Source organism: Musca autumnalis, unplaced genomic scaffold, assembly GCF_047663935.1.
Source record: "Musca autumnalis isolate F117 unplaced genomic scaffold, ASM4766393v1 scaffold_1, whole genome shotgun sequence".
NCBI lineage: Eukaryota > Metazoa > Arthropoda > Insecta > Diptera > Muscidae > Musca > Musca autumnalis.
This window is the reverse complement of record NW_027411644.1, coordinates 41306159-41327254: the sequence shown is the minus strand read 5'-3', so window position 1 is coordinate 41327254 and position 21096 is coordinate 41306159. Positions and strand designations below refer to the sequence as shown.

At 31.9% G+C, this 21096-nt stretch overlaps 1 protein-coding gene across 1 annotated transcript in view; it reads right to left on the bottom strand.

The window, feature by feature from the left end:
• The window catches only part of Nlg4 (Neuroligin 4), a 438709-nt gene that overhangs the window by 35804 nt on the left and 381809 nt on the right, over positions 1-21096 (bottom strand). The window contains exon 10 of the mRNA XM_073973573.1: positions 8299-8812. Coding sequence (XP_073829674.1) covers positions 8340-8812 — 473 coding nt within the window. The 3' untranslated portion in view covers positions 8299-8339. The remainder of the gene's footprint in view (positions 1-8298; positions 8813-21096) is intronic.

The following is a 21096-nucleotide window of genomic DNA, read 5'->3' as shown; positions in this document are numbered from 1 at the left end:
CCAAAAAATAATTATTAAAAAATCCGCGATTGTCAACAAAAAATTATATAAAAATCGACGATTGTCAACAAAAAAAATTTATTTAAATATCCACGATTTTTAAAAAAATATTTATTTAAAAATCCACGATTGTCATAAAAATATTTATTTAAAAATCCAATGTTGATAAAAAATATTTATTTAAAAATGTACGATTGTCAAGAAAATATTTATTTTAAAATGGACAATTGTCAAAAAATATTTCATTAAAAATACACGTTTGTCAAAAAAAAAAATATTTCTTTAAAAATCGACGATTGTCAAAAAATATTTGTTGAAAAATCCACGATTGTCAAAAATTATTTGGTTTAAAAATCCACGTTCGACAAAAATATATATATTTATATATATATTTAAAAATCGACGATTGTCAAAAAAAAAAAAAAAAAAAAAAAAAAAAAAGAAATACAAAATCCAAGATTGTCAAAACATATTTATTTAAAAATCTGAGATTGCCAAAAAAATATTTCTTTACAAATGCACGATTGTCACGATTATCAAAACAATATTTATTTAAAAAGCAACGAATATATGTGTAATTGAAAAAAAAATCACTATAGTCGTCAAAAACAGTTGTTTAAAAAAATCCATTCTTTGGAGACTATGGTCTTCAAAGTTATTCATCTAAATAATCTACGTTTAATGTTCGAATGGTCCTCTAAAACATTCAATTAAAAATCCACATTTAGTGGTGTGATGAGCCATAAAAATACTATTAAAAAAAAAAACATTCTTGAAAACCCCATATTTAAGTTTTCGATTTAACTTCATGTTTGTACAGCAATTTATATTGAACCCTTGTGCGTATAAGTATTGACATCATTAATACGCCACCCTCATAGATATTTTCAAACACAAGAAAGAATGGTACACATTAATTAAGAGTAGGAATATTTTAAAAATTCCATTCAAAGCCATAAGTGAAGAATTCAATAAAAAAATTTTCTTCAAGGATTGTTAGAGTTTCAAGATCAATACATGTCGCTCGGTAAGACAGAAAACAATTCTTTGACCTTTAATGAGGCAGAAGACCACATCACTGGCTTCTTTGAGGCATGTGCACTTTCTTCTGTTGGCCTGAAGATCTATCCAATGAAAAACATGTCAAAGCCCTTATACAAGGCATAGGATTACTGGTTTTTTGTGAGGAAGAATACCACATTGATAGTCTTCCATGGTTATCTATGAGATCAACGATCACATCAATTGCAATTTTCTGCGGCAGAAGACTTCTTAAATTTCTCTTGTAAGGCGGTCGACAATTCCAATTGTCATGTTTGAAGCAATTCATCAATGAGGCGGATCACATTTCCATTGGTCTGTTGAAGCCGAAGGCTCAATGACCATCAATGAGGCGGAAGACTGCTTCTGTGGCCATCTATGAAGCAGAACACCACTTCAATGGCTACCTATGGGACGGAAGACCATATAAATTGTTTTCGATAGGGATGAAGGAGACCTCAATGGCCTTTAATGAGTCGAAAAACTAGTCCCATTGCTTCTGTCCCATAAGCCATTGCAGAAGAGACAGAAACTTATTTCAATGACCATCTATTAGACAGAAGATTAATTCAGCAGTCTCTTTTTCCAGACAACCAATTCAGTGGAAGCAGGGGAAAATCACAATTGCCTACTGTGCGACAGAAGGTCTATTCGACGAAAGAATAACACTTCATTGGCCTTCCAAGAGACAGAAAATCACCCAATGATCTTTTATGAGACAAAAATCCCTTCAATCAAATCCCGAGGAAGAAGGCAATATGCCTAGTTTCCATATGGTAGAAGATCACCTTAATAGTCTTCTATGAGGCAGAACTTCACTTTAATTACCTTCTTTTAATCAGAACCCCCTTTTTATGCTCTTCTATGAGCCAGAATATAACTTCATGACCTTTTTTGAGGCCGATGATCACTTCAGTGGTCTTCTATGAAGCAGAAACCACTCAAAGATTACAGCAGTGGCCTTTTATGCTACATTAAACCATTTTAATGATCAAGTAAGGCATATATTCTAGGCAGGAGATCACTTTAGTGACCATCTATGTGGCTAAGGACTACTTCTGTGGCCATGTGTAAGATACAGGGATGGAAGATTAATTGAAACATTTTTTATAAAACCAGAGACTTCTTTGATGACCTTCAATGAAACAGTATACCAATTCTTTGGTAATATATGGGTCAAAAGATCGCGGTAATGGTCGTATTTTACATAGAAGCTCTTTCATCTTATAATATAATAGCGGTTAAGGGGTCGATGAAGGTCGCTTCAATGAGACAGGAAATCAGGTAAGGTATCATTTAAATGACAATAGACGACTTCAATATGTATTTCTAATTTATGTTTCATGTTAGAGCAGCAATTCACATCGGACCCTTGTGCGTATAAGTGTTGACATCATTTATACGCCACCCTCTCCGATATTTTCAAACACAAGAAAATTTTTACCCTCATAATTCCAGCACATAATTTTTTGCAATGATTCCTAAGCTAATTTAACAGAAATATTTTTAATATTGCAGTAGCCTTCTGTGAGGCACTAGATGTAGGATAAAAACCAAGAAAAATATTTTAATGGCCTACTTACTTACTTAGCTGGCCCATTACAGAAAATTTATTCCATACGCCGAACTAAGAAAAGATCTCCAATTCTCTCTGTATGCAGCTTCGCTTTCTGGAATAACGCGCCTTTTTATCTCTTCATCTACTTGTTTGCTTCATTTAAGCTTAGGCCTGTCAATTCTGCGTGCCCCGCCATGTGACACGTATTTATACGCCTTTTTAGCGGGTTCATCATCGCTCATTCTTATGATATGGCCTAGCCAACGCAATCGTTGCATTTCGATACGTTTATCTATACGAATGTCGTTGTATAGCAGATACAGCTTGTAGTTCATACGACGTCGATATTCACCGTCAACGCAGATTGGTCCATAGATCTTTCGAAGATTTTTTTCTTATTTTTCTGTCGAAGGCAGATCTTTTAGATAAGATACCACTATATTGACCATCTATGAGGCAGATGACTGTTTCTTCAACCGCAGGGAAGACTAATTGGATGGTCTGCTAAAAATCCGACCACACATTGGACCATTGTGCGTATAAGTGTTGATATCATTGATACGCCACCCTTATCCTTCTATGAGGCAAAATAAAACTTCAATGGTCTTCCATGAAGTAGACACCAATTTTAAAATTCTTTTAGAGGTCGAAGAAATCTTCTGCGGATTTTAATGCGACATAAAATTATTTTAATGGTTTTCTGTACCAGATCTTCTTGGAAGAAGACCACTTTAGTGACTATCTATCAGACAGGCGATTACAGTTTGTGAGCCAGAAACTCACTCAAATTGAACGGAAAATCAACAGAATGGTATTTTATAAAGCCGATGACTACCCCAATGGTATTCAATGATACAACATACCACTTCTTTGATTATCTATGTGATAGAAGGCCTACAAAGATGGTCACCCTTAGGTTGGAGAACCATCTGAATGGCCATTTATAAAATCGAAGACCACTTTAATGGTCTATTTCAATGGTCTACTCTGAGGCCAAAGGCAATTTCAATGGCCTTTCATAAAGCAGAAAACCACTTCAAGGGGCAACTATGGACCATTGACCCACTTGAATGGTATTTTATGAGATAATTTCGATGGCAGCCTGAGTGGTCTTCTATGAGGCAGTAGACCACTTCATTAGTGTTATGTGGGACAGAAGTCCTTTTTATAGCCAATGGAACAGAAGACCATTTCCGTGGCTTTCTGTGAGGTAGACCAGTATCAGTTCGATGGCCTTTTATGAGTCAGAAGAGAACTTCAATGGACATATTTCAGTGACCACCTATGGAGTTGAAGACCTCTTGAATAGCCGTTCATATGAACGGAAGAAGACATCTTCAATAGTCATCTAGGAAGAGACGACAACATTAATCATCTTCTATAGAGCAGAAGACTACTTCAATGGCCACCTATTGGTCAGTAGATAGCCTGAGAGGTTTTTGTTGCGAGAGAAAATAACTTTAATGACATTCGATGAAGTATAAAACTGGGCATATATGGGTCAAAATTCCACTTCAATGCTCTTCATTGAGAGATAGGACCACTTCAATGACAACCTGAAGACAACAGAAGACAATTTTAATGGAAATCTATGCGGCAGAAGACTCCCTCTTGGCAATTTAGGAGGCATATGACTATTTCAAGGTTAACCTGAAAGGTCTTCGTGGGAGAGAAAATTAGTTCTCTATGAACAGAAGATTAGAATGCGACTTTAGTGACCTTCTATCAGTGGCCTTCATGAAGCAGAAACTAATTTTAATGGTCCTCCAAGAGGTCGAAAACCACTTCTGTGTCTTTTATACTGCTTAAAACTGTTTTAATGATCTTCTAGGCAGAAGAAGACTTAAGTGACAATCTATAATACAGATAGTCTCATGTCACCATGTGTTAGGCAGAAGCTCACTACAATGGGAGGGAAGACCGCCTGAATAGTCTTCCTGAAAGCCGAAGACTACTTAAATGACCTTCAGTGATACAGCAAACCATTCGTGGTTATTTATGGGACAGAAAACCACAACAATGGTCGTTTTTGGGGTAGAAGCTGTTTGATCTTCAGAGATGATAGAAGATAACTTCAATTGTCACCTATAGCATGCAGGATCACCTGAATGGAATTCTACAAAATCGAAGACCATTTCAATGGCCTTCAATGAGATAGAAGACCACTTCAGTGGCTCAAAGAACAGCTCAAGGTGACAGAATACCACTTCCTTGACCATTTATATGGCAGAAGACTACACCAATGAACGTTAATGAGTCGGAGACTATTTCAACTACTATGATGTCGAAAACAATGTCAATGACCTTGTATGAAGCAGAGGACCACTTCAAAGGACCCTTATGGGGTATAGGACCATTAAATCGCACTTGAATGGTATTTTAGGAGACAGTAGATCATTTCAATGGCCACTTGTGGCACAGGTTTAGTGGCCTTCAATGAGAAAGAAGAGGACTTCAATGGTCATCTTTGGGTTGAAGCCTGTTTCAGTGGTCATCTGTGGGACTAAAGACCATCTGAATGGTCGTTTATGTTTGGATACAGACCTTTTCAGTGGCATGAAAACGCGGCAAAATCGATTAGTTGTCAATGAGAGTCATACCTAAAATTTTCTGAGCAACATTTTTGCAGAATATTTCGAAGCTGAAAAACGCCATCCTGTGGTACTCTTATAGCGGTTTTTAAAATATGGGACAAAAAGGACATTGAAGGGAGCGAGTTAGAAGGTCGAAATGCTGTACGAAAATAATCCTCATTCGATTTGACTGAAGACATCTAATTTCATAATAAGAAACTTCGTCACGCTGTAACTCGGAAGTTCGACTTCTAAGTTCGACGGCGGGTCTGTCCTTCGGGATTCTTTATGTACTCACCCCTGCCCCAGATTTTCACCTCCATTTTGTGTCACAGTGTAATTTTTCGGCTACCCGAGATGTCTTTATTTCGACAGGATACCACTGCAGTGACCTTGCATGAAGTAGAATACAACCCCATATATGGGCCATGTCACCTCAATGCCCCTCTTATGAAAGGTAGGACCACTTCAATGGGAAACTGTGCAACCGAAGACTACATCAATGGAAGTCTATGCGAAAAACGATAACCTAATTGGTTTCCTATGAACCAAAATGCGACTTCAATGATTACCTATAGACCAAAAGACCTTCTGAATGGTATTCTACGGGGGCACAAAATCAACTGGCTTTCTATGAGCTCGAAAACCTCTTCAGTTACCTTCGTGAGAGTATAATGCCACTTCAGTGGTCTTCTATTCTATACTAGCACTGTAACGACCAAAAATCACCTGGGTTCATTTTTGCCCACACCCAGTGAAGTTTACATATTGAATTGTTTTTTTTTGTATATACTGAATAAGTCAATTTAATCTTAACGTACGTGAGCGACTTTTGTGTTCTGAGGGTACATTACAGATAAAGAGAGAGATCCGCCGTTATCTCCCAAAAACAACGAGGCAGCAGTCATCACTACCACGTGGTGATGATCACTGGCTGTGTGGTTGGGATGTTCAATTTCGGTAAACAAGGTCCCGTTAATCCACCACAGAACACGTAGCTGGATCCCACTATAAAAGGGCGACCTAACTTAGAACGACAGTCAGTCAGCAACAGACCAGCGAATCAGCAACATCGACCTCGGTAAGTAATAGAACCTCCAAGAAAACCCTTTGGGCATCCTGGAATGTCCTGCCTACATCCTTGAGTATCCTGCCAACATCCTTGAGTATCCTGCCGACATCCTTGAGTATCCTGCCGACATCCTTGAGTATCCTGCCGACATCCTTGAATATCCTGCCGACATCCTTGAGTATCCTGCCGACATCCTTGAATATCCCTTATACTTCCTTGAAGAATCCTCCGACATCCTTGGTAAGTCCTTCCCGCCCTGTGATTATCCTTGATTATCCTCGAAGTAGTGCTTGAGTACTTATTACGGTCTCCTGCAACCCACAACCCAGTAGTGCTTGGGTACTTATTAAAGTCTCTTGCAACCCATAAACCATTAGTGCCTGAGTACTTATTAAGGTCTCACGTAATCTCTAACCTTGCATGTCATCTAAGTAGTGCTTGAGTACTTATTATGGTCTCTTGCAAGCCAAACCCTGTAGTGCCTGAGTAGTTATCAAGGTCTCCCGCAATCTCTAACCTAGCATGTCATCCAAGTAGTGCTTGAGTACTTATTAAGGTCTCTTGCAACCCATAACCCCGTAATGCTTGAGTACTTATTAAGGTATCTTGCAACCCATAACCCAGTAGCACCTGAGTACTTATTAAGGTCTCTCGCAATTTCTAACCTTGTATGTCATCTAAGTAGTGCTTGAGTACTTATTAAAGTCTCTTGCAACCCATAGCCCAATAGTGATTGAGTACTTATTAAGGTCTCTCGCAATCTTTAACCTGATTTATATATGCTTGTAGTAGTTTTTGAGTCTCGCACCTCCGCCCTATTAGTAGCGAAATCCCATTAGGTACCCGAAAGAGCTACCCAGAATCCCCGGAGAACCGTAGAGTACTTATCCAGGTTTCTGTTAAATCAACCTCCGGCTTTCCCATTCGATCACCAAGAGTACTTATGCAGATCTCTGTTAAATCAACCCCCCGGCTTCCCCATTGCGCTACCACGAGTACTTATACAGGTCTCGTATCCCGAATCCAGTGAGCCCATCTAATAACCCGTGGACGGCGGACCATTAGACTCCGTGTAATACTTTATATTCTTAGATCCACAATAAGTCTCTTATTAAATATAAAATCCTTTAATTTGATTCAGAGAACAACAAAACAGACTGCTGTTTCTCTCTCGCACAAATTCGAACTAAATTTCTGTACGAACCGCTGGACCCCGGCGAGCTATTCTAGCCCACGGGGAGAAATCCCGTTGTTACAGCACAACAAATCCTTTAATTACAGAGCCCACCTCGTACAAATATACTCGAAATATAAAGTTTTCACCATTCCTAAGTGCTTAGCAATGGAAATTCATGCTTTCCTTGTTGTCATTAGTAAGCAATTTTCAATAGTTTGCATTCTTAACTTACTAAAATACTCACACAACAACAAGAACAACAACACAACTTTTCACACTTCAATATCGATAACAACAATTCGTACAATTGCTTGTCGTTAAGCAGCTCAATTGACGATAAGAAATCTTCCTATTGCTAAATGACTTCTCTCGTTAGAACAATGATGCTCTTCGTCGAAGGAAGATTGAAAGATGTATTAGTGTGAATTTATGCAAGTAGTGATGTGTGAGTAAGTGAGCAGCATACTTAAAGATAAGTAAATGGGAGAAAAATTCCCAATCGAAAAGCTAGTCATGTGAAAGCATGTGCAACAGATAATGAAACACGGATGCACCAAAGGAATTATGCAATACTCGAATATACCAGGAAAGAATGGAAGATAAAAGGAAGTATATGCAAAGGGAAGTAGAGAAAATTGAAAAAAAAAATTCTTGCAGAGATATTTGAGAGTAGTAAAATGAAAGATTCAATAAGTAAAAGTTAATTGTTGTTTAAAAAGTTCAAAGTTTAATTATGCCAAAATCTTCCTCCAAGCATTTATTATGGGGCTTCATTCCTATACCACAAGGTCGAAAAAAACCGAAACCTCCAAAAATATTGTACCTTGTCCTTAAATCATCGCTGACCTTAAAAATTCATTCCTTTACAGATACTCACCATGAAGACGACTATAAATCTAGTTCGAACACCGACACCTATCAGACGCGCATCTCATCTATTGCAGCTTGTGGCACTTGTTGCTGTAGATGCGCCGAGCCTCCGCCGCCTCCCACCCCGGACGATGATGTTGTTGTCATACCGATATTATCGACCGTTGAACTGGTGTGCGTATGAGCATGGCCATGATGATGTGAGTGACCTTTTGAAGAGGGGGCACTGCTGACTCCGCTACTACTGCTACCATTCGAAGGTGTTTGATCAATTAAATTGGAATTTAAACCGCCACCACCACTACTACTGCTACCGCCACCACCACCTCCGCCACTGCCAGAACTACATGATGGATTTGTTGATGAAGCGGTGCGGGTAGGTGGCCGTGGAGCTCTTATATGATGTGATAGCGTTGCCATACCAGAAATTATACTACCGTTGGGATGTGTTTTATTTGTTTGTTGTTGTTGCTGCTGCTGTTGCTGCGACTGGCTTTGATATTGTTGTTGTTGTGGTGAATCTGAAATGGTAAATAAAAAAATAAAAAAATTAAAGAAATTGTAAAAAATATGAAAGTTGCCAACAAAAACAATAGAATATGTAAAAAACTGCGTGTTTTGTATCTTCAGGTATATTAATTGGAACAATTGTTGTTCTGGTACCCCTCAAGAATTTTCAATTAAAAAGAAGACATTTGAATAAGAAGAAAGCCAGTGTGGAAGAATAGCATTTCAATGGTCTTTTTTAGGGACCGCCTTTGGTTCATTTCGGTTGCATTTTTTATGTATATAGACAAAAGACATGTTCAAAGGCAAAACTCCACATCATTGGCCTTCTGTGATGCCAGAACATCATTTCAACGGCCTTATTTAGGGCACGATGGTTCTAAAAAATGCTCTTTAAAAAATCTATCATAGTCAAAACGTAGTTTTATTTTTTATGAATAAAACTACTAAAAACTAAAACTATATTCTTTAAAAGCTATCAACGATGACCCTAAAAATATTTCTAAAAATCCTTAATGTTCAAAATAATATATCTAAAAAATAATCTTAAAAAGTTATTTTAAAAAGGGAAATTATTTTAAGTATTTTTTCTTAAAAAATATACAAAATTTCTTAAGAAAATATTGTTTACTTTTTTTATTTTTGAAAAAAAAAAATACAAAACAAGTAAAAAGTCGTTAAGTTCGGCCGGGCTGAACTTCTTATAAATAATTAGGGAATAATTAGGGTCCTTTCACAATTTTAGGTGTAACAACTTTTCGACAATGGTGAGTATATTAAAAACCCCGAAGGACAGATGCGCCGTGAGTCGAACTTCCGCGTTATGGCGTGATGAAGTTTTTGCAAGAGGTCCTGTAAGCCATCATTAATTAGCATTATATCTTTGTTTGTTGTTTTTGTAGAGCACTTAAGCAACAGTGAACAAAGATATAACGCTAATTCCTGATGGCCCACGAGGTCTCTAACAAAAAAGAGGAATTTTTCGTGCCCCAGACTTTCACCTCCATTTTGTTGCACAGTGTTATCTAATCTAAAAAATGTGTTCAGCTAGGTGAAAGGTACCACCTACGGGGCTATATCAAAGAGTCAACCTATCTTTACATTTTTGGCGGACAAGTTTTATAGCTGCAGGGAACTTCAAGAGTCAAATTGAGGGTAGTTTCATCAAAACAATGTAGACCCTCAAAAATGGACCCATGTTGACGAATTTTAGTGAAGAAATTTCGTGACCACTGAAAATTCCCGAAAATCGGGAGGTAAAGTTATATGGGGGGATATACCAAAACATGGACCTATATTGACGATTATTTTTGAATAGACAAAATTGTAGCTAAAATTCTCAAAATACCGATCATTACAGATAGTTCGGTTAAAAATTGAGAATTTTAAATGTCAAATTACAGCTAGTTCGGTTAAAAATTGTAGCTAAAATTCTCAAAATACCGAAAATCGGGAGGTACCGATATATGGGGGCTATAACAAAACATGGACCTATATTGACGATGTTTCGTGGAGATGTTTCATGACCACTAAGAACCTCAAATGTCAAATTACAGCTAGTTCGGTTAAAAGTTGTAACTAAAATGCTCAAAATACCGAAAATCGGGAGGTACGGGGCCATACCAAAACATGGAAATATGTTGACAATGTTTGGTGGAGATATTTCATGACCACTGAGAACCTCAAATGGCAAATTACAGCGAGATCGGTTAAAAATTGTAGCTGAAATTCTCTAGATACCGAAAATCGGGAGGTACCGATATATGGGGGCTATACCAAAACATGGACCTATGTTGACGATGTTTCGTGGAGATGTTTCATGACCACTAAGAACCTCAAATGTCAAATTGCAGATAGTTCGGTTACAAATTGTGGCTATAATTCTCAAAATACCGAAAATCGGGAGGTACCGTTATATGGGGGCTATACCAAAACATGGACCTATGTTGACGATGTTTGGTGGAGATATTTCGTGACCACTGAGAACCTCAAATGGCAAATTACAGCTAGTTCGGTTAAAAATTGTAGCTAAAATTCTCAAAATACCGAAAATCGGGAGGTACCGATATATGGGGGATATACCAAAACATGGACCTATGTTGACGATGATTGGTAGATATAAGTTTGTTGATCACTAGGAACCCTAAGTCCCAAATTATAGCTAATTCGGTCTGCAAATGTGGCGAATAACGTCAAAATACCTCAAATCCGGAGGTACCGTTATATGAGGGCTATACCAAAGAGTGGACCGATATAGCCCATCTTCGAACTTGACCTGCCTATGGAAAAAAGACCCTTGGGTGCAAAATTTCAGCACTCTATCTCAATTATTGCGGACGCTAGAGTGATTACAACAGACGGACAGACGGACATGGCTAGATCGTCTTAGAATTTTATCCTGATCAAGAATATATATACTTTATAGGGTCGCAAATGATTAGTTCGATGTGTTACAAACGGAATGACAAACTTAATATACCCTCCATACTATGGTGGAGGGTATAAAAAAACATCGACCATCCAGCTCAACTTCAACCAAAAAAAAATTATAAAAAATATTTTGTAAAAAATCCAAGATGGTTCTAAAAATATTTCTTTAATAAAAAATTGTCCAAAAAAAGTTTTTTAAATAAAGAAATTCTTAAAAATGAAAAAATAAAAAATATTCTTAAAAACAAAATATTTTTTAAAACAAGAAATATAAAGTAAAATTTTAAGAATTCTTAAGAAATGAAAAATATCTATTAATATTTTAATTTCGAAATAGAAAAAAAGAAATGTTTAACAAATATTTTTGGAATATTCTAAAAAGATTTCTTTGCAAAACCGGGTTTTATTTTTTTAAATAAAACATTCTTTAAAGAAAAACAAAAATAGAATAATGCTTAATAACAAAATATTTTATAACAAAAACTATTCGTTGAAAAAAAAAAAAAAATTAAATATATTCTTAAAAACGTTTTAAAAAAAGAAATGTTTAAAAAAATATTTTTTAAAAAATAATTCAAACATTTAAAAATTATGCTATTTTAATAAAATATTTTTTCTTGTTTTCCTTAAAAAATTCTTTGAAAAAAATTTTCAAAATATTTTTTTTATGTATATGAATTACTAAATTCTTCTTGAAATACTTTAAGAAAAGATATTTTTTAACAAGTTTTTTTTTGTTCATAAAAACTATACTCTTGAAATCCATGAAGGTTCTAGAAATATTTCCTAAAAAATCCACAATGGTCCTTAAAAATATTTTTAATCAACACCAAAAAATATTTTTAAGAAATAAAAAATATTCTTATATTTATAACAAAAAATATGTTTTATTTGTCTATTAATGAAATAAGAAATATTGAAAAATATTCTTTAAAAAATAATTGAAGAAAACGAAAAAAATTATCCTGGAAAATTCTTTCTTAATGTTTATTTAAAAAAAATTGTTTTTTCAAGAATAAAATAATCTTTGCAAAATTGGTTCTAAAATTATTTCTTTAACAAAATATACTATGGTCCTAAAAATATTTGTATGCAGATAAAAAATCTTTTAAAAAGGGAAAATATTTTAGTTATAAATAAATAAAACATTCTTTAAAGAAAAACAAAAATTAAAATATTCTTAATAACAAAAAATATGATAACAAAAACTATTCGTTGAAAAAAATTAAATATATTCTTTAAAACTTTTTTAAAATAGAAATGTTTTAAAAAAATACTTCAAAAATTTAAAAATTTCCTATCTTAATAAAATATATTTCTTGTTTTCCTAAAAAATAATATATTCTTAAAAAATTCTTTGAAAACAATTTTTAAAATTATTTTTATTTAAAAAAATATATTATTAAATTCTTCTTCTTGATATACATTAAGAAAAAATATTTTTAACAACTTTTTTTTGTTCATAAAAAAACTATACTTTTTAAATCCAGGGCGTTTCTAAAAATATTTCTTCAATACTATTAACTTCTTCAAAACTAAACCAACAAATTATTAAAACAAATTGTTTACATTAAAAAACTATTTTTTAAAAAAAATTCAAGATAGTTCTAAAAATTGTCCCAAAATAGTTTTTCAAATAAAGAAATTTTTGAAAGGAAAGAAAACATAAAAATATTCTTAAAAACAAAATATTTTTTAAAACAAGAAATATGAAATAAATATTTAAAAGGTTCTCATGAAATGAAAAATATCTAGTAATATTCTTATTTCGAAAAAAGAAATGTTTAAAAAATAGTTTTAAATTTTTTTTAAAAGATTTCTTTAATAAAACCTGATTTTAGTTTTTTTTAAATAAAACATTCTTTAAAGAAAAACAAAAATAAAAATATGCCTAATAACAAAATATTTTATAACAAAAACTATTCGTTTAAAAAAATAAAAAATGGGGGTCTCTGAGTGAAACCGGACACATTTTAAGATGAGGTTTTCCCTTACTTTTTGCTGTGGTGATGCTGCTCATCAGCAAAACATTTTAGTATATTTTCAGAATTTTTTCGACTATCGGTTCCAAAGATATCGCGCCTTGAAAATGTCAATTTCTGTGAAAACTATGTGCAAAGAAATACTCATAACATATTTAATTATGGCCCAAATAGAAAAAATCTTTTTTTTTTTATTTTTTTGTTTTATCAGCTATTAAAAAAATATAACAAATTTTGCAAAGTGGTCTTGGAAGGAATTTTCGCCATTTAAAATTTAAAATCAATTTTCATCAATGATTGTACTTTTCGATTTTCTTGAAATTTTTCGGTACTAAACTACGACTAATTACAAAAATTTCAAGACCTATTTGGTAGTGGGATTCGAATGATTAATATTTTTTCTTAATTTTTTAAAATTTGTCAATAAAATTTTTCCTTTATACCAGTGTGAAACATTTGTTATTTTACCAAAAAAAAAAAAAAAAAAAAAAAAAAAAAAATAAAAAAAATAAAAAATTAAATTTTCCAGCATTTGCTTTGTACTTTTATTTGGGAATTTATTTAAATTGTACTTCAAAATTTTAAAAATTATCCTATCTTAATTAAATATTTTTTCTTGTTTTCCTAAAAAAATAATATATTCTTAACAAATTTTTTTTAAAAAAAAAATTCAAAATTTTTTTATTTAAAAAAATATATGTTACTAAATTTTTCTTGAAATACATTAAGAAGAAATATCCTTTAACAATTTTTTAATATAATTCTTTTTTTTTCATAAAAAAATGTTATTTTCAACTCCACGGCGGTTTTAAAAATATTTTTTAAAAAATCCACAATGGTCCAAACAAATATTTTTAAGAAAAATAGTCTGATAAAAATAACAAAAACTATTTTATTTTGCTATTAAAGAAATAAGAAATATTAAAAAATAAGTGAGGAAAACGAAAAAAATATCTTGTAAAATTCTTTCTTAATGTTTATTTAAAAAATGTTTTTTTTTCAATAATAAAATATTCTTTGCAAAATCCACGATTGGTTCTAAAAATATTCCTTTAATAAAATATACTATGGTCCTAAAAATACCTGTATACAGATCAAAAGTATAACAAAATATTCTTAAAAACATTAAAAATTTTCTTAGGAAAAAATTATTTAAAAAAGAATTTAACAATTTTTTTGAATAGAATATACAATTTTTTTTAAATAAATATGAGTTCTTAAAAATATTTATTAAAAAATCCACGATGGTTCTTAAAAATATTTATTACAAAATCCACGATGGTTCTTAAAAATATTTATTACAAAATCCACGATGGTTCTTAAAAATATTTATTACAAAATCCACGATGGTTCTTAAAAATATTTATTAAAAAATCCACGATGGTTCTTAAAAATATTTATTAAAAAATCCACGATGGTTCTTAAAAATATTTATTTAAAAAATCCACGGTGGTCCCTAAAAATATTTATTTAAAAAATTCACGATGGTCCCTAAAATATTTACTAAAAAATCCACGATGGTTCTTAAAAATATTAATTTAAAAAAATCCACGATGGTTCTTACAAATATTTATTTAAAAAAATCCATGACGGTTCTTAAAAATATTTATTTAAAAAAATTTACAAAGGTTCTTAAAAATATTTATTTAAAGAAAACTCCACAATGGTTCCTATAAATATTTATTTAAAAATCCAAAATGGTTCTTAAAAATATTTAGTTAAAAAATCCACAATGGTTCTTAAAAATATTAAGTTAACAAAATACACGACAGTCCTCAAAAAAATAAAAACAAAAAAAAAATCCACACAAAAATTATTTAGTAAAAAATAAAAAACTCACGATCATTAATTAAAAAATATAAAAAATACAAGATTTTTTCTTAAAAGTTTTTATTTCAAAAGTCCACGATTATTTGTTTGATGGTCCTCAAAAATATTTAGTTCAAAACTCCACGGTAATGGGTGCAATGATTTATTTAAAATTGTACGATTATTTGTCTGACGACCCTGAACATTTTATTTTATTGAAACGTCCGTGCTGATTACTTTTTGGCCATTCAAAAATATTCTAATTCTTTAAAAAAGGTTCCTAGATTATTAGTATAATGTTAAAAAATATTCACCTCGAATATCCAAGACTATTGGTCTGATGGTCATCAAAAATATTTATGTTAAAACTACGCAATTATTTTTAATTTTTTGCTGTTGGGCTTTTTTTGGTCATTTTATAATTTTATGAAAATAAAAACAGTTTTACTTCATTAACGCAATTATTGCTCCAAAGATCTTGAAAATAATTTCATTAAAAAAGCCACGCTTAGTAGTTTTTGGACCTTCAAGAGTATTCGTTAAAATATTCCAATTTTATGGTAAAAAATATTCGCTTAAAAAATCCAAGATTATCGACTTGTCTGATGATCCTCAAAAATATGTATTTAAAAAATTAATGAATATTGGTCGGATAAGTCTTCCAAAATATTCTTTAAAAAAAATCCATTCTTCAGAATGCCACAACTAAGATTTCTATCTCAATTTTTATTAAATTTATCTTAAGGTAGCAATTCACATTGAACCCCTGTTGCGTATAAGTATTGACATCATTGATACGCCACCCTCATCGATATCTTTTCAAGCACAAGGAAAACTGACCCTCATAATTTCAGCGCATTGTTGCAGTGCATGCATGCATCCCTAAGCTAATTTACCAGAATGTTTTCTTGTAAATCAGAACAAAAACAAAAACCTTCCATCACCAACATCTGTGTACAGAACAGAGTTATTATCATTCAGCAACATTACTAATCTAGTTTGCCATGAAATTCCAACATAAATAACAACATGGATGATGATGACGACATTCCACCAGCATAAATCAATCTACGGAAAAAAAAAACAAAAATGCATAACATTTTACTGCAGTCAAACCGCAGTATTATCATGGCGAACATCAGTTTCATCATCAGAGTAAATTGGTACGTATTGATGCTGTTGCTGTTTCTAACAACACAACACTTCATAACCTTTCACTAACCTATATTTATCCACAACTGACTTTCCTATTAGCGGACGAGGGTTGTTGCTTGGTTAGTTGGCTGCTTGGTTGGCTATTTAGATTTCATTTGCCCAGAAGTGGGAAATATTTAACAGTTGACCAAGTCGAGTAAGGGGTAAGGGTAAAAGGAAGTGCAAAATTGCATAGTTAGTTTGTACAAATTGGCTTTTTTGCTCAACAAAAACAATCTAAACACGCACACTTACATGCACTCATGCCCATACACGAGCGCACACACACACACATTGTGTTGTATTGACTCCAAAATATATACAAAGACAAAGCAAAGGTGTACACATACATAGCATAACCAGGGGAGTGTTGGAGAAGGCTAATCAAAGTCGAACACGTGCATACATACGCACACAAGGATATTGCAAAGAGTCGTATGTCCTTTATATTTTACATACCAGTGTGTGTATGGATGTTGCGTTGTAGGTGTACACATCGTTGTGTGCATGGGTGTGTGCTCGAATTGTGTAGTTTATATCGCCTCAAAGTCACTTCTGCTTCTAACTTTGTTTATGTGCATGACCTGCATAACGAATGCTGTTTCTTTTTTCCTTTCAGTGTGTTAGTAACTGTAATTCTGGACATAGCCGAAGCTTTGTTGTTGTTCTGCAACTAACTTCTACTAGTTTACTGTGCGTACATGTGTACTTTGGAAAAGACCTCTTTTAACCTCTAACATCGATTTTGTTACCTTCTAACATTTCAATTGAAACAAACTGACGTTTGGAAAACTGGCTTCAATTGAAGGGGAAAAAAGTTCGAACATCATTTAGAAGGTAGACCACAGAATTATGAAATTTAAATTTATTAATGTTACTTCAAATGAAATAATGTAAATCTTTGGATTTGTCAATTTCTGAAAAGACAAAATATAAACTAATTGAAAATAAAAATAAAATTGGCGTTGCGTATAATTTACGACAGCACTCATACGACACCTAATTCAATTTGTATTTAATCTACCTAATATGAAAATATTAATTAAAAAAATCCACTATTATTGGTTTGATGGTCCTCAAAAATATTAATTTACAAAAATCCACGATTATTGGTCTGATTGTCCTCAAAAATAATAATTTAAAATATGCACGATTATTGGTCTGATGTTGTTCAAAAATATTCATTTAAAAAATCCACGATTATTGGTCTGATGTTGCTCAAAAATATTCATTTAAAAAATCCACGATTATTGGTCTGATGTTGCTCAAAAATATTCATTTAAAAAATCCACGATTATTGGTCTGATGTTGCTCAAAAATATTCATTTAAAAAATCCACGATTATTGGTCTGATGTTGCTCAAAAATATTCATTTAAAAAATCCACGATTATTGGTCTGATGTTGCTCAAAAATATTCATTTAAAAAATTCACGATTATTGGTCTGATGTTGCTCAAAAATATTCATTTAAAAAATCCACGATTATTGGTCTGATGTTGCTCAAAAATATTCATTTAAAAAATCCACGATTATTGGTCTGATGTTGCTCAAAAATATTCATTTAAAAAATCCACGATTATTGGTCTGATGTTGCTCAAAAATATTCATTTAAAAAATCCACGATTATTGGTCTGATGTTGCTCAAAAATATTCATTTAAAAAATCCACGATTATTGGTCTGATGTTGCTCAAAAATATTCATTTAAAAATCCACGATTATTGGTCTGATGCTGCTCAAAAATATTGTTTTAAAAAATCCACGATTATTGGTCTGATGCTGCTCAAAAATATTAATTTAAAAAATCCACGATTATTGGTCTGATGTTGCTCAAAAATATTCATTTAAAAAATCCACGATTATTGGTCTGATGTTGCTCAAAAATATTCATTTAAAAATCCACGATTATTGGTCTGATGTTGCTCAAAAATATTCATTTAAAAAATCCACGATTATTGGTCTGATGTTGCTCAAAAATATTCATTTAAAAAATCCACGATTATTGGTCTGATGTTGCTCAAAAATATTCATTTAAAAAATCCACGATTATTGGTCTGATGTTGCTCAAAAATATTCATTTAAAAAATCCACGATTATTGGTCTGATGCTGCTCAAAAATATTCATTTAAAGAATCCACGATTATTGGTCTGATGCTGCTCAAAAATATTCATTTAAAAAATCCACGATTATTGGTCTGATGCTGCTCAAAAATATTCATTTAAAAAATCCACGATTATTGGTCTGATGTTGCTCAAAAATATTCATTTAAAAAATCCACGATTATTGGTCTGATGTTGCTCAAAAGTATTCATTTAAAAAATCCACGATTATTGGTCTGATGTTGCTCAAAAATATTCATTTAAAAAATCCACGATTACTGGTCTGATGTTGCTCAAAAATATTCATTTAAAAAATCCACGATTATTGGTCTGATGTTGCTCAAAAATATTCATTTAAAAAATCCACGATTATTGGTCTGATGTTGCTCAAAAATATTCATTTAAAAAATCCACGATTATTGGTCTGATGTTCCTCAAAAATATTCATTTAAAAAATCCACTATTATTGGTCTGATGTTGCTCAAAAATATTCATTTAAAAAATCCACGATTATTGGTCTGATGTTGCTCAAAAATATTCATTTAAAAAATCCACGATTATTGGTCTGATGTTGCTCAAAAATATTCATTTAAAAAATCCACGATTATTGGTCTGATGTTCCTCAAAAATATTCATTTAAAAAATCCACTATTATTGGTCTGATGTTGCTCAAAAATATTCATTTAAAAAATCCACGATTATTGGTCTGATGTTGCTCAAAAATATTCATTTAAAAAATCCACGATTATTGGTCTGATGTTGCTCAAAAATATTCATTTAAAAAATCCACGATTATTGGTCTGATGTTGCTCAAAAATATTCATTTAAAAAATCCACTATTATTGGTCTGATGTTGCTCAAAAATATTCATTTAAAAAATCCACGATTATTGGTCTGATGTTGCTCAAAAATATTCATTTAAAAAATCCACGATTATTGGTCTGATGTTGCTCAAAAATATTCATTTAAAAAATCCACGATTATTGGTCTGATGTTGCTCAAAAATATTCATTTAAAAAATCCACGATTATTGGTCTGATGTTGCTCAAAAATATTCATTTAAAAAATCCACGATTATTGGTCTGATGTTGCTCAAAAATATTCATTTAAAAAATCCACGATTATTGGTCTGATGTTGCTCAAAACTATTCATTTAAAAAATCCACGATTATTGGTCTGATGTTGCTCAAAAATATTCATTTAAAAAATCCACGATTATTGGTCTGATGTTGCTCAAAACTATTCATTTAAAAAATCCACGATTATTGGTCTGATGTTGCTCAAAAATATTCATTTAAAAAATCCACGATTATTGGTCTGATGTAGCTCAAAAATATTCATTTAAAAAATCCACGATTATTGGTCTGATGTTGCTCAAAAATATTCATTTAAAAAATCCACGATTATTGGTCTGATGTTGCTCAAAAATATTCATTTAAAAAATCCACGATTATTGGTCTGATGTTGCTCAAAAATATTCATTTAAAAAATCCACGATTATTGGTCTGATGCTGCTCAAAAATATGCATTTAAAAAATCCACGATTTTAGGTCTGATGTTGCTCAAAAATATTCATTTAAAAATCCACGATTATTGGTCTGATGCTGCTCAAAAATATTGTTTTAAAAAATCCACGATTATTGGTCTGATGCTGCTCAAAAATATTAATTTAAAAAATCCACGATTATTGGTCTGATGCTGCTCAAAAATATTAATTTAAAAAATCCACGATTATTGGTCTGATGTTGCTCAAAAATATTCATTTAAAAAATCCACGATTATTGGTCTGATGTTGCTCAAAAATATTCATTTAAAAATCCACGATTATTGGTCTGATGTTGCTCAAAAATATTCATTTAAAAAATCCACGATTATTGGTCTGATGTTGCTCAAAAATATTCATTTAAAAAATCCACGATTATTGGTCTGATGTTGCTCAAAAATATTCATTTAAAAAATCCACGATTATTGGTCTGATGCTGCTCAAAAATATTCATTTAAAGAATCCACGATTATTGGTCTGATGCTGCTCAAAAATATTCATTTAAAAAATCCACGATTATTGGTCTGATGTTGCTCAAAAATATTCATTTAAAAAATCCACGATTATTGGTCTGATGTTGCTCAAAAATATTCATTTAAAGAATCCACGATTATTGGTCTGATGCTGCTCAAAAATATTCATTTAAAAAATCCACGATTATTGGTCTGATGCTGCTCAAAAATATTCATTTAAAAAATCCACGATTATTGGTCTGATGTTGCTCAAAAATATTCATTTAAAAAATCCACGATTATTGGTCTGATGTTGCTCAAAAATATTCATTTAAAAAATCCACGATTATTGGTCTGATGTTCCTCAAAAATATTCATTTAAAAAATCCACTATTATTGGTCTGATGTTGCTCAAAAATATTCATTTAAAAAATCCACGATTATTGGTCTGATGTTGCTCAAAAATATTCATTTAAAAAATCCACGATTATTGGTCTGATGTTGCTCAAAAATATTCATTTAAAAAATCCACGATTATTGGTCTGATGTTCCTCAAAAATATTCATTTAAAAAATCCACGATTACTGGTCTGATGTTGCTCAAAAATATTCATTTAAAAAATCCACGATTATTGGTCTGATGTTGCTCAAAAATATTCATTTAAAAAATCCACGATTATTGGTCTGATGTTGCTCAAAAATATTCATTTAAAAAATCCACGATTATTGGTCTGATGTTCCTCAAAAATATTCATTTAAAAAATCCACTATTATTGGTCTGATGTTGCTCA